Source organism: Meleagris gallopavo, chromosome 4 (genome assembly GCF_905368555.1).
Source record: "Meleagris gallopavo chromosome 4, MGAL_WU_HG_1.1, whole genome shotgun sequence".
In the NCBI taxonomy this organism is placed as follows: Eukaryota; Metazoa; Chordata; class Aves; order Galliformes; family Phasianidae; genus Meleagris; species Meleagris gallopavo.
In genome coordinates, this window is record NC_139407.1 from 45084356 (window position 1) to 45110519 (window position 26164).

Here is a 26164-nt window from a genome sequence, read left to right on the forward strand (position 1 = left end):
GGGGTGAATCCATCTATCACTTGTGATTATGAAAGGGCCCGGGTGGTGAGCAGCAAACATGATGATCACACGGCCCAGGAACACTACGCAATCACAAAAGTTGAGAAAGACGATTAAAAGGGGATTTGTTCCTTGAGCAGTTGCCTGTGGGATAGTGTTTTCTGCAGCTGTGGTACGTTAAGAAGCAAAATAACATAGCACGAGGAGGGAAGTGGAGCCTTCTGGCTGCTAGAGAGGCACTGAAGAGTTTGCCTAAAAACAGCATCTTCCCCAGGGTTGCATAGCTGGGCCTTAATAGAAAAATAAAAAAATGTTAAACACAGCAAGATCTGAGACTTATGAGGTAACTTAATTAAACAGTAGTTAAAAAGAAAGAAAGAAAGAAAGAAAGAAAGAAAGAAAAAAGAAGAAAGAAAGAAAGAAGAAAAAAAAAAGAAAAGAAGAAAGAAAGAGAGAGAAGAAAGAAAGAGAGAAGAAAGAAAGAAAGAAAGAAAGAAAGAAAGAAAGAAAAGAAAGAAAGAAAGAAAGAAAGAAAGAAAAGAAGAAGAGAAAGAAAGAAAGAAGAAAGAGAGAAAGAGAGAAAAGAGAAAGAAGAAAGGAAAGGAAGGAAGGAAGGAAGAGGAAGGAAGGAAGGAAGAAGAAGAAGAAAGAGAAAGAAAGAAAGAAAGAAAGAAAGAAAAGAAAGAAAGAAAGAAAGAAAGAAAGAAAGAAAGAAAAGAAGAAAGAAAGAAAGAAAGAAAGAAAGAAAGAAAGAAAGAAAGAAAGAAAGAAAAGAAAGAAAGAAAGAAAGAAAGAAAGAAAGAAAGAAAGAAAGAAAGAAAAAGAGAAAAAGGAAAGGAAAGAAGCATTTACAGATAGCTATTTTTTTCTTTTCCCAGTTATTTGGGACAGAACCTGTAAGGAAGCAGGTAATACGCTTCCTGTCGGGATTAACTGGCAGAGGAGCAGAGTAAATCCACTGGGTTAACTCCTACCAGTCCTGGAGAAACATATGTCTCCCATCATGCCTGGTGGCTTTCCTAATAGTGGCTGGTGAAATGCCATGCGGGCAGCTTTTGCTTATGCAGTCAAAATCAGCTTGGATCTTTCTGTTGCAGCTTTAGAAGTGAAGCCCAAACAGCGGCTGCTAATCAAACAAAGGAACCTGAGAAGCCTGAGGAGCCTCCAGAGAGCTGATAGTGAATGGCATGAGCTGCAGGAAGGCACTGCTCTGCAGCACTAAGCTGTGTCCCCTGACTGCCATGGGAGCTGCCTCCCTGCAACCCAGATTGTGCTGCACAGCAGTTCAGCATCCCCAGGCAGTGCTCCCGGCCCTCTGATATCCCAAGGGGCTTCTGGAAAGCAATTATAACTCCAGGATCCTACTAATTTCCTAAGGGGATTTGTATCAATACTGCTCATATTTGTATAAATCTCCATTCCCATAAAGGTTAGAAGCTCAAGAAGAGAATGAAACTTCCAAAATGAGTGAGATAACTAATTGAGATAAAGAAATTTGATTTTACCCTACTTAGATTCATCAAGATAGTTCAAAGGATACTAACAAATACACTGTGTAAACATTTATTTCTATTCTATTATTTCTATTAATTTGTATTTTTTTAAACAGAAAGTATTTTAAAACCTACTTATTTCCCCCCCCCTTTACTCTTATTTCTCTCAGCTTGAATATTTATTCACCAGTTTTGCTCTTGTTGTGATTTCAAAGCTTTAAGGACAAATGGTGGGAGGGAAACTGGCTATTATTTCTTATTGGATTAAAAACTAAAATTTCTTTTGCTTCTGGGCATTATAAATGGTTAAAGAGTTATCTCCCAAGTCTGCTGCCCAAGAATTTTCTTGCCACAGTGAATGACCTAAAAATCTAAGGTCTGCAAACTATATGCGTGGCTTTACACGGGCCAGTGGAGTTGCACACAAGAAAATAGCTGTCTCAGTACAAGAACTGTTACTTGGCTAGGAAACACAAACACAAATAAGCAAATTATTGATGAAAACTACCATCTCTGAAAAAAGGGGGAACAAGAGAGAGGAGAGGCAGGGTAGTCATGGGGAATGCATGACTAATCCTCCTGTCCCTCAAACTGAAGACACGTGCAAAGAAGGGATAAGCAAGGACACCTCTATGGGTGTGAGCAGGGAAGGGGTGAAAGAAATGGTTCCCAGCAGTAGAAGCGCAGGCTGTGCCTGCAGCAGCTCCTCTGCTGCTCTTAGCCATGCAGCACCTAAAGAATGTCCTCAGGCAGGCAGATGGCTCTGTGACCTGTTACTGATTTTGGTGGAAAAACTATTGTTCCCCACCCAGGTTGGCATGCAATGCAGAGTTTTGTTTTGGTGAAGTTCTGTCTGCTAGAGTGAGCTGAAAACTAGAACAAGTTAGATAGGAGCTCTGCACATGTCCAAGAAAAACCTAGTTCTAGAGCAACGTGACAAGGCAATGTTTGGTTACTGCCTTCCTGCAGAAGAAGTATATTGCAAACAGATTTTGAATGAAAAATGACTGAAGGTGGAAAATACGAAAATATTTTCATCTCATAAATGAGTTTGAATTGTTTTGCTCTCCTAACTCTGAAGAGAAATGAAAAACTCAGCATTCAAAGGGTTATTATTGCCCCAGAGACGTGAGGGAAGTTTTTCACTCCCTTCACTCCCAGCCCACCAGTCAGGATGAGCATGTTGCCTGCCTGTTCAGCACTCCTGAGTTTGCAAGCCAGATGTCACATGTTTCCACTGCCACCCAGACAGCCTAGCTGTCCCACCAAGCCGATTTCTTTTTTTGACAACAACCCTAAAACAAACCACAGCCGCATCTACAGAAAGCCCCTCAGCTTGGTAAGGATATTTAGACCAGCCCAAAGCAGTATAACAAACAAAGGTGCTTGCGTTTCTCAGAATATGTATTTGGGAGAAGCCAAAGATTATTTTGCACTTTCAGCAACTAAAGAAAATACTGGAATAACTTGCAGCTCACACTGATTTACACTGATCTATTGCAGAAGCTATTCCCTTGTGGTTAGGTAGCACTAAACCCACCACACACAGGGCCTTTGGGTCAGCTAATTTCTGCTCCCCATCACAAGTCTACTGAAATTATTTGCAGGACACAGATAGAAAAATCATGGCACTGAAGAAATTGCTGCTAGTAAATAATCTCTGCTGCTTGGCTGGCAGCTGACAGATAATAGTTACCATCAGAGTGACTGATAATCAATTGAAGAAATACAGACAATATTTCAGAAAAAAATATCCTCACAGCAATTTTTATACAAAAGCTTCTTAGTTATGGAGTAATCTCATAAGAAAATAATGCTCCAGAAGCATGGCAATTGAAGGTGGAAATCACAACAGAACTGCAGAGTAATTTTTCATATTTCTATTATACTACATTCTCAGTCCTAAACCAGGGACTAAAAAAATCTATGCAACTGATCCTCGTCTTCTGCTGGGACACAGACCTCTCCACAGGATAAGCAGGAAGTTTCCTAATCCATGTGTAGGAAGAGGGAAATGTTCCACTTTCTCCATTTCAGCCTATGACACAGTAGAATTAAGAATTCTGCTGTCCAACCTTTTCAGTGATTGCTGTGAATGTCTCCAGGATGTGACAGGTCATTCTCCAGTGACTTTGCTAGCAGCATCATATCTCCATTTACAGACAATTCTCCCAAAGACCTATATGGGTTAATGATGTGAAGGAGAACCAGAAAAAAGAAATCTTGACTTTCACAGTGATCATAGCTTATGGCCTGACCGTTAGTCCCCTTCATTAAGCTAACCCTTAGCTATCATTCATCTATCCTTGTTCTTTTTCTCTTTTGGCATGGCTTTGCCAGTTTGTTCATAAATCCAGCACCACTTGTTGGCTTTCTTCCCCAGCATAACTTCTACGTTTTGCTGTCAGAGCCCACAAGCAGACAGCCTTCTATTTGCCTTATATATTCAGTAATGGGCAAGAATAATTTGATAGTTATTTCTGACTTGTAGGCTCAGGATGCATAGGTTAACTGATTATTTCATTTCCAGAGCTCTGAAGTGTGAAATAGATTCCAACCATAACTGGTCACAGATTCTTCATTATCTCAACTGCTTTTGCTAAACAAGGACTATAGGCATTATACATAGTCAGCACTCAGTTACTATCACTCAGTTGCATCTGTGTCTAGTTTGGCAATTGCAGGACTGATGGTGAAGATGCATGTGACACTGGTGAGAACCTCCACATATATTGTAGTGTCTCCATGATGTTTATTCATCTCTCCCATGAATCATCCTATAACTGTTTTCTTCTTGAGCTAGTAATGTGAATGGAGGAGTTGTTCTCCCGTGTTCAGCATGAGTGGGATTTTGTTTTTGACTTATAGCCCAGTGAATATTACAGCCAAGATTTCCCAGTGCCCTTGCTGATTGCAGAACCACGGAATAGCTGAGATTGACAGGGACATCCAGGCCCATCTGGTCCCATCCCTGTTCAAGCAGGGACACCCAGAGCAGATGCCCAGGACCATGTTCAGGTGGCTTTCGAAGATCTCCAGGGAAGAGAATCCACAGTCTCTGGGCAAAAAAAATCAAAATCAAAACCTGTTTCCTGATGTTCAGAGGGAACCTCCTGCATTTCACTTTTTGCCATTTGTCCTGACACCAGGCACTAGTGAGAAGAGCCTGGCTACATTCCCTTTACAGGTTCTCTTCCAGCATTTGATGATCCATGCTGGTAACATGGATCTTTCTATCTGGGTATAATAATGCTTTGAAGGACAAATATAATACCTATTAAATACCTTCCTATTGTGCCTTTCTGTGTAAGCAATTGCTTAAAATTGGCACAGGAAAATAATATAGGAGAAAATAGTCTGTGTGACCATGAACAAGAACTGAGGCAGTAATCATTGCCAGCCTTGTAGTAAAAGAAAATATAACTTTTTTTTTCAAAAAGCAGAGATGCTGTGTTTTAGGTTGCTTCAGAAAAACATTTCAGGAAAATGAAAGTGATAATGTGCTTACCCAATAAATACATGAAATAGTTCCTTGGAAAATGCTGAAAGAGAATTCATGAATGGTTCAAATTCATTCATAATCTTGGTAACTTCTGAAGCATTATTAAAACATTATGTCAATGCTGGTAGCAGTGAAGCTGGCACTCCTGGCTCCTGAGAACATTATTTTTTTATTTCTGTAATAAGTTCTAACAAACAGAGCTATGACCTGGTTGGAAAAAATAAAAAGAAAATTTAAAAGGGAAACTCTTGACAAGTGGTGCTCTTCAGGGAGGTCTGCAGACAGAACAGAAATGTTCAGGGGACCAAAACGGTTGACGTCTGTCTCTCACAGGAGTTATCAGGGCTCTCGGCAGGATAGCTCTAAACACTGCTTTGCAATTAAATCATGTACAAACCATGCCGATGCAAAACGTACGGCAGCACAGGGCCAGGTCTGGACTCAAAGATTTGAGTACTGCAGTAACTAAAGCAGAGGATTTCCCCTTAGAAATGTGGTACTTGGCCCAGCAAGGGAAGGATTACGTTCCCTTTTTATGGCTTCCAAATCCAGACAGTTCTAGGTATACAATGCAGTTGCCATTCATTTTTTCAGTTTAATGGACATTTGTCCAGTTCTGATTTCACTAAGATAGACATCACAAAACGCAGGTCATTAATTACATCTAGTATCACTGGGAAAACAACATGGTACAATGGAACTGACTCATTAAAGAAGATGAATTAACCAAACGGTGTGTTCTCCCTGAGACACTGAGTATGGCCAGTCCAGCCCAAGTGTGCAGGAAATGCGTACAAAGGGGCTCCAATTTACAACCATACTTTGAATAAGGGAGATTTTTTGAATGTTTTTGTTCAATTTTAAATAATATTATTCATGACATATAGACTGTATCAACAGTCTACGGGATCAATCTTCTAGTTGCAGATCTTTCCAGCATAAAGCTGCGTCCAAGTATCCAGGCAATTGTCCCATATACCATATACCCATATTATACAAGTAAAGAACTTTCCTAACAAAAAACCATTAAGGTTTTCTGGTACACATCTGAAAAATATTTTAGAATACCCAACCTGACCTCCGTGTGGCCAGACATCAATATTTTGCTTAACCCAAGAATTTATTAAGACTTACATGAAAATATTCCATCTTAACATAGTACACATCGGTACCATCTGAATACATATTTACAGATTTATTTGAAGTCTTCTGAACTGCAATTCTACAACCGAGCAACATATCCATAAGTGTTTCATAAACTTTTGAACACTTACATATTTATACATATAGTTTTTGCATATATATATATAAAAAAATATTTTTGAGACTCAAGGACTGAGAATAGTCAAAAGGACATTATTGCTACATTTCCATATTTACAAAAACAATGCATAAAACCATTCAAACACTAAGCCATTGCAAAATAAGTTTCAAACCCCCCCAAATTATAAAAATATAAATTTTAAGAAAGAAAAAACCCAAACTTTTTTTTCAGCTAAATGTCCATAAAGTACCAAGACATCTATGATTATAAAACTAGTTTGTCTACAGTTGCTCTGAAAGCCAACACACTACGAAAGAGCTTTTATAGCATTAAACTGAAAATGCTCAACAACAAGTATGCATAAGAGTGCCTCCAAACAACTGGCTAACTTTGGAAAGGTGCAACAGCCTAAGTAAGATCAGTGCAAATGGCTACTTCTTGACTAACTCTGAAAGATGAATTCCTGTAACAATAAACCAAATGCACAGGCATATAAAGAGTGTGGTATTCAACACTACCTAAAATGTACTAGCAGTGTGTGTATTTACAATTGTCTTGCATTTTGGGCAGTTAGTTACACATTTAAAATGCATGTAAACTCAACCAAAATCCTGATAAAATATAAGTTACAGAGTGCTTAAGTGCAATGTAAATAAATAGGTACTTAACTTGTACTCTCTGTCTGAAAAATGCTTCTCTTGTCGCATTTACTAATTTAAAGGTGACAGAACAAAGGTTAAAAAAAAAGAACCAACAGTGTTTCCAACAGGAAGAAAAGGAGTTATAAGATACTTAAGCACAATCCCAGGCACAACAGAAACTGACCCCACAGTTTCATATGTGCCACCAAACAAAACCGAAGGTATACACTGTTCTATTCCTTTTAAAAATTCGGTGCTTCCCAGTTAAGTTCTTCTTCGAGATCTCAGCACCACCACAGAGATAGAAAGATGAAATGACTTGTAGGAGGAATAGCCCTTTCCTAAGAGCATTATCCAAGCCAGCCTGTGGGAAATATTCACCTGCATATCACAAGATAAGAAAAGGGCCCTCAGGACAGAATTTTTTGCTTCTGTTCCTGCCAAGATAAGATGTCTCGTTAAACGGCCTCTGCTCCTCTGACGCTCCATTTACTATAAGCAACCCTCCTCCTGTCATTTGACCAGCTCAGCAGAGCCAACCTATCTTTGGTGAATGCTTTTGGACATGGCTCTTAGCAAACCAACATCTCATCCCTGCGATTCTGACTGTGGGGGTGTTACGTGGTGGAATGTCATCGGGATGTGGTGCAGATACCCACAGAAACCTACTGACTGCTCTGCACTGCTGACAGCCCAGGTAGGAAAGACTGAGGTCTTTCCCTTCCAGATCTGCTTCATGCCCTAGAGCCTCTGGAAATTCTCTCTTGTCCATCCCTTGGCTGCCCACTTTTTGCCCAGGGATGTGCTATTCCTTCTCGCCTTCAACCTGTGGTTTCTGCTGAGGAAAGCCTCTCAGGTGTGGCTGGATATGGAAAGGGGTTTGCGAAGTACTTTGCTTTATATCTGTTTATTTCTTAAATTCAACAAAACAAGATTAACTAGCAAATGACTACACGCTTTCCAAGCATGGATCCAGAGGAGAACCACTGCAGATTCGGTCTGATCTGTAGTCATCTCATTCAACACCCTGGCACAGGGTTTCTTTTGTGTTTTCTGTTGTTTTTCTTCTTCAGATCTGGCTCTCTACTGCAAATACACACAATATAGCAAAATATATACAGCTTCAGGTAAACACTGCAATGATGCCTGTAACCGTGCTCAGCACATTAAGTTTATGTGTAACAGTGTGTGGTAAAGGACAGTATTACAACAACATTTCAGCTACACAGTGGTAGTAGTGAGTAAAAGTAAAAGAAATAGAAGTTCTCCCTCTCTCACCCCCTACACAGTACAAACAGCAAGTGCAGCTGGGCTCCTCTTCTTCCAGATGCCACTCAAACATCTTCACGTACCAGGAGGGGCTGAGTAGATGAAGCGCTGCTACCCACTGAGTTAATCCTCACTGAATGATCTGTAGCATTGCCTTGACTGGAAGGCGGAGTGGAAAAGTTTGCATACACCTGCAGAAGCCAAACGCTGCTGTCAATACCCCGCAGACGCCCCATCCCTTCGCACCTCAGTGAGCCATCTCCCTCTCTGTGCTACCTGACATGAATGGCACCCAACTCAAAGAATTCTTGACAAACCTAAACATGTTGCTTCAACATGTTGTGGGCTCAACACTCTTTTAAGAGTCAAGAATCTCATTCTCACTTACTAAAAACACTTCATCTTACAATTGCATGCTTAATTTAAACCAAGCTTGAAAAATACTGCTCTGATTATTCCTAAAATGCCCCCACAAACCTCTTTTATGTTTACTTCACAGTCTTTGTTTTTGTCTTAATGATGCCTGCACCTGCTAAAAATATGCTACAGGATGCAATCGAACACCAGCAGCTTTCAGTTTCCTCTTTCTCAAATTGTCAGGAAGCCTTACACTCTACCCAAACACGACATCCAGAAGGTGAAAGGAAACCTTATTTTTAAACCAGATATTAAATTTGCTTTTATAAAACTCAGTTGCACACAGTGTTATTGTGAGAAAAAATCCAAGTCTGATGGGTCCACTTTCTCTTTGAACTCTTTTGTCCAGTTACCCTCTGGACAGGGTACTCTTATACTAGAGTTTTACTAGAGTATGGTGGAAAGAACCGTGAATATACACTTGATCACAATATACCTCCAAGGTTAAATAAATACAGCTAGATGAAGTAAGTGGTAAGAGGGAGGAGGACATCAAAAGCTCAACCTCTTCCTCCAGAAAGCTTTTCTAACTAAAGCTAAGTATACTTAATGTCTGAGATTCTTCTCAGACTAATAGATTTCTTTTTCATAGTTTAGATGAATCTAGGTAGTACCACTGTGTTCTGTAACATCAAAATTCTTGTCAAGTATGTTTTAAGTGAGAAACACCAACCATGCAAAGAGCCTTGTCTAGCTGGTCCCTCCTATCACCTAAATTTACCATCCAAAGATGCATAAATGATAATGGATACTGGAAAATCAATGGAAGATCTTTGCTTCTCCCAGCTCTGATCCAAAAAACTGCTGACCCATATAGAGCCCAAACTTACCCGGGGGGCATTATCTGAAAGCTGCTGTTCTATCAGCTGCACGATTTGTTTGAATGTGGGTCTCTGCAAGGGATCAGCATCCCAGCAACTCTTCATTATGTCATACCTGCAAAGATACTGCAATTAGGTACTGCCGAGAAGGGCAGCCTGAGAGCTTTTATCCCACCTGCATTATTATTTGACAGAAAAACGTGACCCACTTGCACAGTTTAGCTTTCTTAAATGAGTTTTAAGAAAAGAATAGTGCTGCTAACAGCCGTGCTTGTGACAACAAAGGCCTCGGTGCTAATGGACAGTTTTCTCTGACAGCTTGCTAAGTGCCGAGCCATTTCCAACATAGAGAACTGGAGACAGATCACGACGAAGATAAGGAGCCAGTCCCCTTGCCGTCGGGAAGCACAGCACAAACATACAGACACTGACTGCTTTATCAGAATTAAATATGTGTAGTATGTGCTGCAATCTGTCAATAATTTGCTTACACGGAGCACATACCATGATAAAATGATCAGGTTCTACGAAGCACGAGTGTGTTACACAGCTTTTAACGACAACGGCATCTACTACACTAGTTAGATTTGTTATTTAGGACTCAGAGAAATTTTAAAAGACGGTGGGTGAATACAGAAAGTCTACACGTGAGTGTGGAAGCTTCCCTTTCTTTGCATCTTTGCTTATGTCTGGTGAGTAGGGGTTGCTCACTCACATTTCGGGGGGTGAGCATTCGGGGCTGAACATCCGATATCCCTCCTTGATCATTTTATAGAACTTGGAGTCCACGGGCATCCCTGGGTAAGGGCTGCTTCCTGTTGAGAGAGCAGGTGAGATGCAGATGGAGTAAAGCCAAGGTGAAACAAAAACCCCCCAAAGTACAGATTTTGATGGAGCTTACCTAAAGAGAAGAGTTCCCAAAGCAATATTCCATAAGACCAGACATCACTCTCGAAGGTGTAAACGCAGTTGAAAATGCTTTCAGGTGCCATCCACTTCACAGGGAGACGGGCCTGTCCAGGGAAAAGGGATTCAATTAAGACAATGGGCAACACAGAATCAACCTTTTAAACCCATTATGTACTTTCAATACATGCTAAGTCAAAAGAAGGATCCAACTAAAGATGGAAATCCCTGCATTTCAGAGTCTCCACGTGCCGCACTATTACAGATCCACCTCTCTGCAGGTCTACCAAACTTGTGCAGTTCCTTGTATTTGGATTTTTTGTATACTGTGTGAATCCCTCTGGTTTACAAGGGATGGCAGGAAGTGAGAGCAAAATAATCTACATGCACATGGCGTAGTTCCTTAGGCAAACGCACAAGTCTTCTGTGGACTGGCTACCATCCCCAAGATGCTTCAAAGCTTTAGTCAACAGTTAAGACATCTGCTTTAGCTTCTCAGCAAAAATTCGCGTGAAATATATACTGACATTTTTCACGTTTGTGTGGGAACAGACACAAATTGTCTTTCCACTCTCTGCTTTGCCTGTGGGAGCCAGCCAGGCTCCTGCCCTTAAGATCTGCCCTGCCCCAATTGCCTTCCTCTGCATTAAGATCGAGCCAGCTGCACCCAGACACCTCCCGCAGCCTCTGCTTCCTCTGCTGGGCAGATGCAGCCTATCCTCCTCTGACCCTTTCAGGATAAGTAAAATCCTGTTGTCAGATGACTCAGAAAACTTAAAGTGTAGCCCAGACGCATAAAACTTAATTACTTACTGCTCACTTCCCTCCTAAGCTGCTGGTCTGTACCTCCCACTCTGAGCAGCCTTGGCTGATCAAGCAGCTCTTAATCTGACCCTGAGCCCAAAAGCAGCTTTCTTTCACTAAATGCTACTCCATATTTTGCCAGGACAGCCACTCCTGAATTCTTTGGGCTCCTGTTGTTCCCTAACCTCAACCGTCAGGCACCCAGCAGCTGGTATGAACATTGTTTTTGAATGCAACAAACACAGCCCCCTCTCCTGCAGCCTACAACAGGGATGCTGCAGGTATGCAGGACTTCAGAGGACTGCAGGCTGAGAGCAGAACAGCAGAGATACTCGAGACACCTGAGGTGCCAGAAACTACTGAGCAAAAAATACTGAGGGGTGGAATTTAATCTCTTCATCAGTGTGCTGAAAGCCTGGCTGGGCATGCGTCATGTCTCTAGCAGCTGATGGAGACAGCTGGGGCAGGGAGGACCTTTTTTTATTTGAAAAATGGTGCAAGTGAAAAATTTGTGTACCTTGAAGGCAGTGGATGGCTGCATGTATCTGACACAGATTTAAAACATTCATCCAGGCGGCAAAAATCAGTTTGAGATGCAAAAGGCCTGTACTTCATAGCATGCTTCTCCAGTTTCAGTCTCAGACAGACTAGATTTTCTTTTGTAGCAAGGCTCATTTACTACTCTAGGACTTAAAGAGGGACTTCAAATTCTGCCAATGCAATCTGCATCACTTCAGTATTTCTTTGTACCTCTGCAGAGGGCTGGCAGGTACTAATAGAATGGGTACTCATCTGATAGGTTTTAAGCATTTTTCATGCGTTGTCTTGTTCCAGCTCTGTTAAAGGGCTTGACCTATAGCAGCAAATTAAAGCTGTATTTTTTACCTACATGAGGTTAAGATCTGTGTATGAAATTTTGCCTCCCACTGTGCTCTAATCAGTTAACTCAGGCTTTATAATCCAGTTTCTGAGTTATGTTTTTTAGCAAAAATCAAGTTGCAAACCCTGATTACTTAGATATTTCAGTAATGTATAAATATAGCAAAAGTTGTTAAATAATTATTTTTAGGACTGGCCTGTCAGAATATCACAACAGTAAGGCCTGCAGTTTCTAAGAGAGCTTTAGTTATATGTTTGTATCTAACAGGAAGATGGTGCATTTTTACTGATGCAGAAAAAATGTCTCCTCCCATGTGACATGTATTTGGTTGTTTTATCAAGAGCAACAACATCTATGTAGTAGTACACAAATCTCCATCAGCTATTGCCCCTTTTCACACTACTGACCAGAATAAATCTACAGCAGAACTGGGAAATCTAGATCTCTGCATAAGAAAGGGACTCTTTGCAAGTCAAGTCAATAGGAAGGTTCCTAATGTAAACCCAGAGGATAAACTACCATGTACTTACATTGCCTTTAACCACGTAATTTGAGTCATTCCTTATATCTCTTGCCAGGCCAAAGTCACAGATTTTTGTTATTCGACCATGAGTGAGAAGAATATTTCTTGCTGCCAGATCCCTATGAATGCACTAAATAACAAAATGACAAACAAACAAAGTTATTTCTTAATATTCATCACAGCCTGTTGCTCAGTTATACACGCTTTCTTAGCATAAACTTACTACATTATGCATTTTGTGGCAAGCTGAAAGTCATAATGAAGCCACGTACAATTCATGCAGCTAAATTTTAACACACTTTTGTACTATGCTAGGGACAGACTTTTTTTTCTCCAGCTTTTTATCAAGAAGTCACTGGCCTGTTTCCTAACACAAGATGAGTAAGGAGAGAATGTGGTTTGTCTCCGAAATAATCTTTTATAAAGAAGCCATTGTGACGGAGGAGAAAGCGCTGAAAAGCTAAAAATTGAGAAAATCATGGTAACAATTTCAAGGTAGACAAGTTAGAAAACTGAATCCCACTTCAAACATATCCTTTGGAAAGCATAAGGTATTAAGTACCTAGGAGAATTTTGTAAGCAGGCCTAAATATTTAAAAACAGTGGCAATCTTCATATCAGAATCTTTCTAGAAACAGCCACACATTCAATGACCTTGCTAGGTTATGTTCCAGCACTCATTTGTGTGTGTGTGTGTGTAGCTGCAGCTTCAGAGGGGTGGCTGAGTTTTCCAGCAGTCATGTTTTCTTTGTATGTAGCCAGAGCTCATCTGTATTTGCTAGAGAACTGAGGTGTTTCTCTAATGAAATAATCTCTTTTTCCATCTAGAAAGGACAGTGCTAAGCTCCTGCTGTGCTGACGGTACACAATCTGCAGGCACAGCTGTCTAAAAAACAGCTGAAGACGGTTCCATTTTTCTCTGCATTTTTTTTCCTCGAAATACAAAACTTGTGGAATTCCCTACTAAATATATATATTTTAAAAATATCTGGAGAGTTAAGAAAATCATACTCACAAAACAATAGCTGCAGTTACATAAGCAACTGAATCTCTGTCCCCCTGGTATGCTTACACAAGAAACTAATTTTAAGGATGATTACTGTCCTAAGGAATTCTGATCCACACTGCACTCCAATATCTTCACTTTGCATATGTAAAGCTGAGAGAGCAACTGCACTGAAGCAGTGAAGTGAAGGAATGGCCAAATGTCCAGTTTCTCTGCCTGACTCCTCCCAAAGCAGCGCAACTGGCATTGAATAAAGGCTTTGTCCATTGGAGGAGGAACTGTCTTGTGATAAAGGCATCGTGTGCTCAATAAAAGACTTATAACCCTAGGACAGACTCCAATCCCCCTCCCTCACAGAGGCACTTTTATGCATCTGAGCTTGGATATACAATCGAGTTGCAGAAGAAAGCTGGGTACACTCCATGATGCTGGGCTTTGAGTATCACCATCCCTGAGGGCACGAGGCAATGTGAAGCATTTTATCCTCAGTCCAAGCCACTTTGCGCTCCCTAGATGAAGCTAAGAGCCTGTATGCACACAATCATAGAATGGTTTGGGTTCAAAGGGGCCTTAAAGTCCATCCAGTTCCAATCCCCTTCTGTGAGCAGCACTGCCACGCACCAGATCAGGCTGCCCATGGCCCTATCCAGCCTAGCTAACAATGACCAAAGAAGACCAAGTGCAGTAACCTGTTAGCACACTGTATCTTAATGCTGCAACAAAGCCAGTAACTCTGCATTGCCAAACAAATACTGTGTGTTACTTCCCAAGATCTTAGGGCTGTGGTGTTATATTCATTACTGCCTCTGCTACTCAGTCCTACAGTGCCTATTTGTATCAGTGGAAAAAATGTAACAAAAACCATCACTGGGAATGAAGTGTAGTGACTCCTGGGGCTATTCTGTAGGAAAATGAGAGAAAGAATGTGTGTGCTAAGCACTGGACGCCCTGAAAAGTGCAGGATGAGCAGTCTGGTAAAGACCATAAAAATCTGTCTACAGGGACTGTTCTGAAGTTGGCAATAGACTGGAAACAACAACAACAACAACAACAACAACAACTGTAAAGGGTTTGAAGGAAAAAACAATGGGAAGGAGAAAAAGGAAGTGCAATTTTCAATGTAGACTTGCTGTGGGTCAGAATTCCCAATATCAATGCAGGATCACAGGATTACCTTAAATTGCTCAAGTGTTGGGTTTTTTGCACGTTATGAAAGGTGCACCCTGTACAATCCTGTCACGTGGTTTACATGGTTAGTAATATTTTGAAAGTAAAATGTAGGAAATACTGTAGGAAGATCACATTCATTAATCATTGAAGACTTGTGTTCTTTATCAGACCCTTTCTGTTAGGCAGTACCTCTCCTAAGAACACAGAAAGCGTCTGCTATGCTCCCTGTAGCCAAAGAAGATCATCTGTGGGTCTGTAGGCTGATTCTCTTTTCAGAAAATTAAAAATAAGATGTACCATGCACATTAAGCCATAATGCTAAAAACAACCAGCACATGGTGTGATAACTCCCCTGTTTAAGGCACTGTTAGAAGTAACAAGTGCAGCTTTGTTTAAAACTGTACAGATACTTGAAGCACTTTTAAGCAAACAGATAGCTTTTCACTGTTCTTTAGCTTGTAAACTCTCCAGCAGTGCAGAGAAGAAATCTTAAAATCTTAAGATTTAATTGTTTTTGAAGATGTTCACATGTTAGGCTTTTCTGGTTCTGACATGCGTTACATCCAATTGCCATACAGCAGAGAAGCCTGAAAAAAATAGCTCCTTAAAGTTCCCATGGGCTTCAGTGTCTCCAAAGCCATCAGGAGTGCTTATGAAACTGTGTGCTCCAGAAAGTGAAGGGCTGAAGATTGAGCCCTAGGAGGCACCACCCAGGATCAGAAGTGTTCGTATGCTACCTCCTAACATAAAAAATGAACTTACGTTTTTAGAGGCAAGGAAGCTCATGCCCTTTGCCACCTGGTAAGAGAAGCTTAATAGATCTTCAACGTCTAGAGCAAGTTCGTCATCTTCCAACATGGAAAGGGTAACATCCTGATCGGTATAGGATCCTATGCAATATAAACACCAACAGCTTTTGAGTGGACGAGGTATCTTCTTTTAGAAACAGATTTATCTTACATTAAACACATCAGCCATTTGAGAAAGTACTAGAGCCACATAAATAGCCCATTGCCAAAAAGCAAAATATAAACCTTACACTCCAATTAAGTGTGGAAAAATAGATTACAATGTAATTTACCATACTGTTCTTTTTTAAGCCTTCTTATACCACTTCATGAGTTTTAATTGTCCCCATCCACCATAGGAAAGTTTCATGTGAAAATATCCATAAAGCCTTTCTCTCTACACTCTCGGAAGAAAACAATTTCTCATAATTGTACTCACCAGATTTCACTGGCCTTTTTTTATCAGCTTTTGGGGGAACTGCATATGACACTCCTGGTTTCATGTCCATGTACTCATTGACAGCATCCCTGCAGAGGCAGCAGATGAAATGAAACATGATTTAGGGGGAAAGGATCTCAAAAGCCATCCAAAGAAAAAGCTGATGTTGCACCAACCTTCTGAATATAATGCTTTATAAATGATTGGAGAATCGTGGGCATGTAACAAAGATGACAAAAGGCTTGTACATAGAGAGAGGTTTATCAGTACAGTTAACAAAATACCTCAAAGTTAGGAGTTTGGCTCAGGAAAGCAAACAAAGTCTTTTGTATCTATACTGTTCTAGCCTTCAGTCTATAAATGAATGACCAGATGTTTCATGGGACTTGTTATTGCTTCCTTCTTCTGCTTAGGCTGGCTTCTATCAGCATGTTTCTGCAAATGAGGTGGTAGTTGAAATGCAGAAGATGAATGGTAAAAAATACTTAGTTTGGATCTTCCTGAGTCCCAAAGGGGATTCACAAGTATTACATGAGGCCCGAGACAGTTATCTCCTACATTTTTTAGGTCTTCTTATTGTTATATATAATTCAAATGTATATATTTTTATGCTATACATTTTATACATACATAAGTGTGCCCCTTTGGAAATGATGGATGCATATCAGCATAGTTCACTTCATTGCCATTAGAACTCACACACATGGTCCTTGATCCTCAAGTTTATGAACAATAAATGCAGCCACATAGCTAACATGGAAAGTAGCGATGAGATCACTAACAGGTTTAGTCACCACTAAGCCACAAACAAATCTGAAGCATTCAGCAGCTGCAATGTTGCAGTAAATACTAACAAAAGAATTTGGACAATACCTTCTAGTTAATACCTCAGTTTACAAAACATGCTCAAGCAAACGGGATTCCTGCACTGAGAAGAGGACACACACACTGTAGCAACTCAAATCTGTGTGTTCATGGTTACTTTGGCATCAGTGCCCCTGGCATCACCAGTTATCCACACGTTGTCACAAACAGCTTCACCAGTATTAGGCCTAGCTGTAAGAAAGGACTTTAACACCTCCTTAGAGGCTTCCTGGCTCTTTTGTGCCTGCTAATTAAGAGTGATGGGCCCACTGGGGCAGTGAATGGACTGAAAATAAAAATGGATAGGTATTGTCACAGGCCCAGGTTGGTAAATTACATATCTCTCACTTTGCAAAAGGAAGGAGGTTAGCAGGAACTTTGCTTGGAAATGTACACAGAACTTAGGCTTGTATCTAAAACAGAAGAGCTAAACATATGCAGATGAAGTAACTGAAAAATAAAAGCACAAGAGCAATCTCTGAATGGTGATACAGGTTAGGGCACCACACAATCTAATGGGTTACCAGTGGCAGCTCGCTTAAAACACTGGATTACACTGTTTGGGATGTAGAAAGTCATTTCTGAAGGCAGGAACTTGTGAGAACCCAGAATACTAACACCATAACACTGGGGGGATTGTTATTCAAGATGTTAAATGAGCACTGCCAATGTTTAACAGTAATGACAAACACAAACAGATATGAAGATCAGAGCCAAGGAGCTGCATGAAATAACTACAGGAAATTTGACAAAGAAGTAAAACACAGAGTGTATACAATGAACTGAGCTCTGTTAGAATAAGCCACCCACTGTACAAATCATCTCTTTAACGAAATTGTTTCCTTACACAGCAAAGAACCTTCAAAGTCTGGTGCATGAAAGGGTCCTCCCAATTCCTCATCCCTAATGAACCTCAGCATCTCCTCCTTCTCAATCTCCTGAACACACACACACACACACTTTGGCAGGTCACACTTACGCTGTGGGCTCTGCCTGGTGCAAAAGGTTCTCATAAACGGCTGCTTCTGTGTGCTCTTCATGCTTTGGACAAATGAATGAATCTCGCTTCCGCCTCAGAAAATTTAAGAGATCACCATAGCAGCAATATTCTGTAATGACCAGTGTGGGCCCTGTAGATGTACACGAGGTTGAGAAAGCAGGTGGGCATTATTTCCAAAGCAGAAAACCTTACATAAAGATACCATTCAGCAAAGCACACAGACTTGTCTATTAACAATCACAACGCCTTACACTGACTAAACATGAAAAGTTAAGACAAGCGACCCAGCTTCTTCTCTTTCACAGGCAAGTAGCTATTGTCCAGCGAAAGCTGTGTCACTCCCAATTAATTTCCACCCTCCCCAGTAGAATTGCATTGTACAAAAAAATTAAACAAATAAGTCTTTTTCTCTTTCTTCTTGTGATAATGTTTCTGGCCAGACACATCTGTTTGATTTTGCTCACTTCCTGAAGGAAGTTATTTGTTCCAAACGTTCGAGTAATTCAGGCTTCAAACATTAATCCTTTTGATTCACTTCTGTTTACAGTAGAGCTTCACACTCCTTCAGTGATGTTTTGGAAATGATGTAGAGTGTTATATTCCTTAGTATAATAAGAAAAATCATTCACATAGAACAGCCTGCTGAGACAGAAAACTACACTGCACAAGGTCTTAGAATATTAAAATGAAATCGGAAAGGAGAATCAAGTCATCTCCAGCACGGATGTTTATAGATCAAATATACGTTTTCTGAGTGAATGACTGCAGCTATGGCCCTTGAATGTGTAATCACGCTGCGTGTTATTTCATCTGTAAGGTTATTCTGCACCACCATTTCTTAACCTCAACAGTTTATTTCCATTTTTCTGCAGTTAATAATTACAGCTTTTATAACAGAGAATACAGCTTTTGTGGCGGGATTTGCTCCCAGACCACATTCCTTCAGCTGTCAGAGACGTACACTCGAGCCAGCAGCTCTGCTTTGTCGACTACTTGAAATCGCTTCAGCCTATTTTTAAATCATTATAAGTGAAAGTAAGAAACATTTCGCATCTACCTAAAGCTACGAATTCTTACAAGCTCATTTTCTTTGAAAAATGAAGAAAAAAACTTAAAGAGCAAATATCTGTGCAAGAAACACCACCAACTTTCATACTTGAAAGCACCTGAGTTAAAAATATGGGACAGCATCACTCTGTATCACATACTGCAGCTGTTTGGTATCTTTTATTATATATGAAAATAAACTTTTTAAAGTTTCTTATTTTTATATTTATTTTTGAAGTTAATATTAAATACAAAATACTTGGGTTTATTTGGGAAATCCTTTTTCTCAGCTTTCTACCTTTCAGGCTTTGTGACTCCGGTACCTTAACAGATATACTTGCAACCCACACAGAGTGGAACGCTGCACGCAGCAGGGCTGCTGACTGCACACCCTGGATACCAGCAAGTTCACATATCTCTTCTCATTCATGAGAAACAGAGTGATGGAGGAAAAATACCTTAAGTTTTGTAGACTCTCCAAAAAAAACACACAATGGCTCACAAGGAGAATAACAACAGCCTTCATTTTCAGCTGCACCTACAGCAGTCTCATCATTGTTTTTAGGATGAGCCTTAAACCTAGATTTAGTAATTCACAGATGACAGCTGTGATGATCTGCAACCTGCCTATGCAATACATGTATTTAAGAATTTTATACTTAGCAGCAGTGGTTCTCCTTTGCAAGGTTATTCCTTCCAACAATAAAAAAAAGCAGAAATAATCAATAATCTGCTGATACTATACCTCCGATAGTGCAAGCTCCAAGTAGATTCACAATATTAATGTGGTTACCAAGGTAACTGAGAACTTTCAGCTCTGACATCAAGGCTTCTCTTTCAGTTAAATGGGCGCTTGCTGCAAGGCAAAATGCAATGCTCAGTAAATAGCACCTACCAGAAGGAAGATAGAAAAAACTGGGCAGCAGATGACAGCCACTTACGTTTCAACATTTTCACTGCTACTGTCATAGCGGCATCAGATTTAAATAGGCCATAAGCAGTGGCTTCAACAACCTTTCCAAAAGCTCCAGCACCAAGGGTTTTACCTAATAAAGTAAAACAATACACCGTGTAGCAAATTGAAGCACTTTTTTGGGAGGGGATTAGACTTTTGTTTCACGGTATTAGGGAAGCTAGTGTAGATACATCTGTTTGCTTTGTGTTCCACGGTAAATATGAGCAATTATCACTATTTGCATTCCTGCACAACATCTTTTTGACAAAACCCTGCTATGTTTGACCAAGCTCTCATATGAGACCTGCAGATTTCACCCCACAGATGGAATTAAATCAATATAAACTAACCAAAACTCAACCGGTTTCTAGGAAACTCCCATTTGTGATCATAAGGAAGTTGCGTTGGGTCTATGTAAACATAGTTGTTTCCATTTATTTCTTCAACAACTTTCCACTGGACTTCGTATTTGGGTTTCTGGGAAGGAAAGAGAACAGCTGTCAGTACTGACACTCTCCCAGGGAGCTCCCACTCTTTCTTAACTCAACTGAAGCTGTTGATTTTACCTGCAAATATATGTACACCAGGATCATGACTATGATGCACATCAGTCCAGCGGCGACCCCAAACGCAATTAGTAAAGGTGTGAAAAGGGTGTGGGTACGGATTTGCTCTAGAAAAAAAACAGAGAAAATCTTGCCTAGATACTGAAAAGGAAAAAATACCCTAAAAACAATCAAGTGAAAAAGCTTTCCTTGAGTCTTCCTTGTGTAACATCGTTTGAGGTTTCCACTTTCCCAGAAGTGCTCTGAGTCCATCAGAGTCCATCTTTAGGATATAGTAGGAAGGCCTTGGCACAGAATCCACATCCTTTGCTTCCCTAGAGCCTTAGCTCTAGGCATGACACTGAGATCAGCTAATCTTAGCTTACAGTCAAAGAAGGAAGCTTAGTTAGGAGACTTTTCCTAAATCCTAATTTCTCTTTTCCTCTTCCGAAAACAATCTCTACAACCCAGTCTTTGAAAGCAGAGGTTGTATAGGATCGAGAAGGAATATGGCTCTACCCTGACTGTAGCTTATTTGTATGTTATAACTGAGTATTTGAGAAAAAAAGCATCAGCAGAACATGCAATTTTTTCCAAAGCAAGCAGAGATTTACAAACACATTTTGAGTCATCTATGCTCTAGTGCTTTTTTTTTTCCCTACAAACCCACCAGTACTGCTACAAAACTCATGAGTACTTTTGCAGTATGTTACTCCTTTTACAAAAGCAGAGCCCTTACTCTCCAGTCAATGCTGAGACCACATTTTCCTGAGATGTGATAAAAGCCAGACAAAAATCTTGAAGGAGATCATGGCCTAGAGTTTAGGACCTAGACAGTCAAACAAAGACAGGAGAAGAAAAAATGATAGAGAGAAGGCAGACCAGTGCCATGCTGCAGGTGGTGCGTCCCTGGTCTAGATCACACTGCACAGGCAGAAGAAAACCAGCTAACTACTGCTCTGCAGTCTGATTATTACCACAAATTATTAACTGAAAGGAGAAGGTGATGCTTTTACAGGCAGACCTCGTATTGTAATATATTCTCATACATTCAGCCACGCAACCATAAAATTTATTGTGGCAAAGGCAACACACTTAAAAGATGAATTCTTGCATGACAGCAAGAGGTGGACAGCACCGGCATTCACTCCAGACATTACCTTTAATAGCAAAGTTGAAGAAAGCAGAGCTCTTGTCACCATTGCTGGATGCCTCACAGCAGATGGTACCAGTGCTCCTGAACATGCTGGCATTAACAGTGCTCTCAACCAGGATCCGCTCAAAGGATGGCACCGATGAATTTGTGTAACTGACTTTCACATCCATGGGGGATATCGTTGGTGAGTCAAAGCACCTGGGAAAAACAATGCTGTCAGTTACCTGCTGAAGACTGCTTTCTCAGGAATGAATGACTGGTGCTGCTGGGATGGCAGGCAGCCAAAGGCAGACCACCAGCAACTCAAACAACACGGCTTCACAATGAGACTCAGTTGAAGATCTTATCCTAAAAGCTTATCCCACTCACAATGCCTTTTTATCTTCCATGTAGCGAGTGAAATTGATGGAACAAGCTGTACGGACACTCTGAGGTCTGCACTTGCTGCTGGCTAGGGGTACATACTCTTAAGTCCACTATGGGTTTTGTAACCATTAAACCTGCATAGAATCATGGAATCATAGAATGCTTTGGGTTGGAAGGGACCTTTAAGATCATCTCATTCCAAACCCTCTGCTGTAGACGGGGACACCTCCCACTAGATCAGGTTGCTCAAAGCTGCATGCAGCCCGGCCTTGAATGCTTTCAGCAAGGGGGCTACCACAACTTCATTAGGCAACCTGTTCCAATGAAACGATGCAGGTGGGAGATCCATGACTTGCTAGTCTAAGATTTGCAACCACAGTGCAAGCCAACAAAAATCTGAAAATGTGCTTCACAGATGCTCACTTCACAGTGGAACTCTGCAGGCCTTTTGGAAATGTGGCATCAGGCTTTACACATAATAATGTCAGACTTGTTTACTTGTCAGACGCTTCATGTGAATAGAAATCTAATTACTTTATGTCTTAAAAAATTATATCATTACACAATAAGACAAAAGATAACAGCTGTATTCACAAGTGATTCTGTGACTGTCATTCTGTGAAATTGGATAGAGAATGTGTGTCATTTGAGGCCAAACAGATATAAACATTAGCTAGCCTGCAGCAGAGAGAAAGTTCGGCTTTAACTTTTCCACAGCAAAATGCTGCTCCCTTCCCCTCAAACCACTGCAAATAATGCAATACTTAAACTGATAAAGACAGTGTTGCAATGTAACTGCTACCAAGTCATTTTTCAGTCTTAATTTTTAATTGTTTGTTAGTGTGTGTTGTATCTAGAATAGGTTTTGAAGACTCTGGTTACTTAACTCACCTCTGTTCAGTTCCTGGGCAAAAATACCAGTAAATGGTAGGGGCTGGGAATCCAGCTGCCACACACTGAAGAATGCCATTGCTGAGTATATCCAAGGTAAGGATCTCCGGTTTTGCTGCAACACACACAAATGAGAGTCTTGCGTTAAAGGAACACAGAATTTGCATTGCCACATGCTCATCACCCCAGTAACTTGTGTGTGTTACTACCCATAGAGTCAGGGGAACTGAGCTTCCCACGGTCCTGCAGCACTGACCAGCTGTGAAAATCTCTGTTCTTACACTGAATGCCTCCGTTGGATTTCAGAGCACTTTATCTCCTCAATGTTTTTGATCAGATGAAAGATCCTACAGGAGCAAAGCCAAGAGCTGTACAGAACAAAGTATTTGTTTTAAACAAGAAGGCAGTTCCAGTTCCTGCAGAGGAACTTTACCAGCTTCTAACAAGGACAGTTTATCCACAGCTGTGTGTGCTACACCTGTCAAACTCCACCTCTCCTGCATCTGCCCTCCATTAAACATTACCACCACAGTCAGAAAAGAAACTGCAGCGCAATGCAACCGATGCCTATCCCTGTCCCACAGAGGGCACGTATCCCAGTAAAACACTGGCCTAACAGGCTCACCATCTGAAATGCCGCACGTAGAGGAAGCCGATATTTGGCTGGCTATATTAGCTGCCCAAGCTGTAATTTCTGATTGCTTTGGTAGTTTACACAGCAAGGCAGCCAGCTGGTGCCCTATGCTATGATGCTGCACTCCCTGTCACTGCACTGGGGCTGGTGCTGCATGCAGCTCAGAGCTGCTGTGTTAAGTATGATGGGAAAACAAAGCAATTAGGTGGATTTTGCAGTCATTAGCCCAAAGTCACAGGCCTTCAGGCAAGGACAACACCTACATGACTCTGGTGAATATTAGGATGATTTATTTCTTGAAGAACTAGAATTCGAAGCCACAGCTATATTAGCTTCCTTCCAAATTAAAAAAAAAAAAACAAAACAACAATAGCAAAGTCAGACTATATGCCAAGATATTGCTCACTTGGCACAAATTAATAGTCTGTTAACTTTACAGAAATCTAAGATGAGTTTCTAATACTGTAGGAACTTGTGAGACTCTATTGACAACTGTGGAAAAAAGCAATTTATTTCAGATAAAATCCATGTGACAAGACTGCACACCATTTTTAATGAATATTCTACTTGCTGATTAAATTGGAGGCAATAAAACACACATCTACTCTCAATAATGTAGCATCTCCTCATGAGTCATGTTACAAGAACCAAATGTTCTTTCATTTCTAAATCCGCATGCTGTGTCTTATGCAAACCACCCAGAACCAAACACTGTCGCAAAATTTTGAGACGGGTTTTCAACATTACTCATTTGGAGCAGAACTTTTTCGATAGCAGGCAGTATTTCACATAGTCTTAGTATTCATGGATTATATGAAATTCAGCTTCCCTATCTCCTATCAACAAGATTGAATTGTGAAATTGTAACTGTGTGCTTAGGTATATGACGTGTGTCAGGTAGCGTGTCACAGCACCACAGAATTTTGTGCTATGTCCCAGCACCTGCAGTCCTCTCTTAAAGATGCCCCGAACTTCTCATTTCACCATTTCTGATTTTCAGTTCTTATCAGTGTTGATTCTGAATGTAGCAAAGATTTGAAAGAGGTCAATTCTCTTTCAGAGAGAAAGAGGTCAATTCGCAGTGCTCTGTATAACAACATTGTGGGTTCAGTTGCTTTTTATTACCAATTTCTTCATAATTAGCACAGAAAAGCAAATGTTTAAAAACTAACATTTAATAGGTAATTTCTATCAGCACATAGAGAGATTTCCTTCTGCAGCCACATTTTCTGGACCGGACCAAATCTTTCCACAGCACCACAGTGACTCCCCATTTGTTCAGCGCATATTGCAACGACAGGAAAAATGCCGAACTTCACATGACCTCTAACGCTGTGACCAGTTTTTTCTCTGCAGCACGATCCCCAACTGCATAGATAGTATTTTGTTGACTATAATTATAGCCAGATATTATTTTGCATTAAGCACAGATACCAGCTTGAAGATTCCTCCACTAATTGCTAGATGCATGGTAACTTGCCACTCTGGAGATTTGTACAATTTTTTAATTGTAGCTCAGTTCAGCATACTGCTTGTCAAGTTGTAATTTTCCCTTTGGCTCCTAATTTCAAAGCTCCTTCCTTCCCTCCCTAGTTTGTGTAACACTCTCTATGACTGACTACACTTTAACAATTTAGTATTGTTTCAGATTAGCCTATGCAATTGCTAAATGTGTTTAAAGTCTTTCTGCACAGGGTTTTTCACATCTTTCAGCAAACGCTTCAGCATCGATTTGTGTTTACATGAAGATATCCCCCTGATTATGAATCCTGTTTTACCTGTTTGATTGCTTTCTGCTGATTACATACCTGAGCCAGACTCGTAAACAGCAGAAGCTAGATCCCAGCTATTTATGCACAGTTCCCAGTGGCAAGGCCAAATCAGGACACATGATTAAATCAGCATCTGTCCCACCCCCACTTGACTAACCTTTTGCAGTTACTCTGCTATCTGAAATAATGTTTTGTTGTTGCAGTTTGTGTTTCACACCTAAGTGATGAGCATCTTACATGCTACTGAAAAGAGGTTATTTTTCCTAAAAACATATTCTTCGAGGGATCAATCTGCTTCAATTTCCCTTTTCAAAAGGAAAAAATATTTGCAGTAGTTGAGTCAAAACACCAAAAGAAACTCCTTCTGAGCCAAGTGCATCGAATCCATCCATTTCAACAACGTTGGTAGGCTCTGCTGAGGTGGCTTCAATCTCTTCATTTTATCTGAATCTTACTGCTTTCAAGACTTCCAAGTTGATAACTTCCATGTTGAAGCAAGAATGAATGATACTTGAATGCTGCTGGTTGCACAGGCAAGCCTTTCAAAACTAAGTCATGCACACTCTCTCCTGCCACGGCCATAATGCTTCACCGTGCTGTTCCTAGTGTGGTTCCCTGACCACGACCTGAAGGGGTTTCAGCCTTTATCAACTACACTGAGAACTGGCATCTGATGATGACAAAACTGCCGCCGTTTTTTGAAGTTATTTTGCCCAGATTGCTCCTGAGCAGCCAAAAGAGCCCACAGTGCCCTGCTCCCAGCACATATATGATGCTGCAAGTTGGGAAATATCACCCAGCCTCCCGGGAACTGATGGCTCCACAGACAACCTGTGATTTCTTCCATTTCTACCCAGAAAGTAAACGACTAGCTCAGTACTTAGCTCCATTAATCTCTACAACAGTCAAATTCCCCCTTCTGATTGTGATCCACACTCATTCAACATGGCAAAGGATAGCTGAGGTTGCCAGTGCCCTCAACTCAAAAATCATAACTAGGGAAGTGAAATG

At 40.6% G+C, this 26164-nt stretch overlaps 1 protein-coding gene across 1 annotated transcript in view; it reads right to left on the reverse strand.

The window, feature by feature from the left end:
* Nucleotides 1-6181: 6181 nt before the first annotated feature.
* Nucleotides 6182-26164, reverse strand: part of KIT (KIT proto-oncogene, receptor tyrosine kinase) — a 51794-nt gene continuing 31811 nt past the window's right edge. Inside the window, exons 8-21 of the mRNA XM_085223142.1 lie at nt 22748-22862; nt 21495-21688; nt 20356-20462; nt 20140-20266; nt 19776-19880; nt 19580-19690; nt 17767-17917; nt 15924-16012; nt 15459-15586; nt 12528-12650; nt 10309-10420; nt 10123-10222; nt 9417-9522; nt 6182-8360 (exon numbers count right to left, since the gene is read on the reverse strand). Of these exons, the coding sequence (XP_085079268.1) occupies nt 8235-8360; nt 9417-9522; nt 10123-10222; nt 10309-10420; nt 12528-12650; nt 15459-15586; nt 15924-16012; nt 17767-17917; nt 19580-19690; nt 19776-19880; nt 20140-20266; nt 20356-20462; nt 21495-21688; nt 22748-22862 (1694 nt within the window). The 3' untranslated portion in view covers nt 6182-8234. The remainder of the gene's footprint in view (nt 8361-9416; nt 9523-10122; nt 10223-10308; nt 10421-12527; nt 12651-15458; nt 15587-15923; nt 16013-17766; nt 17918-19579; nt 19691-19775; nt 19881-20139; nt 20267-20355; nt 20463-21494; nt 21689-22747; nt 22863-26164) is intronic.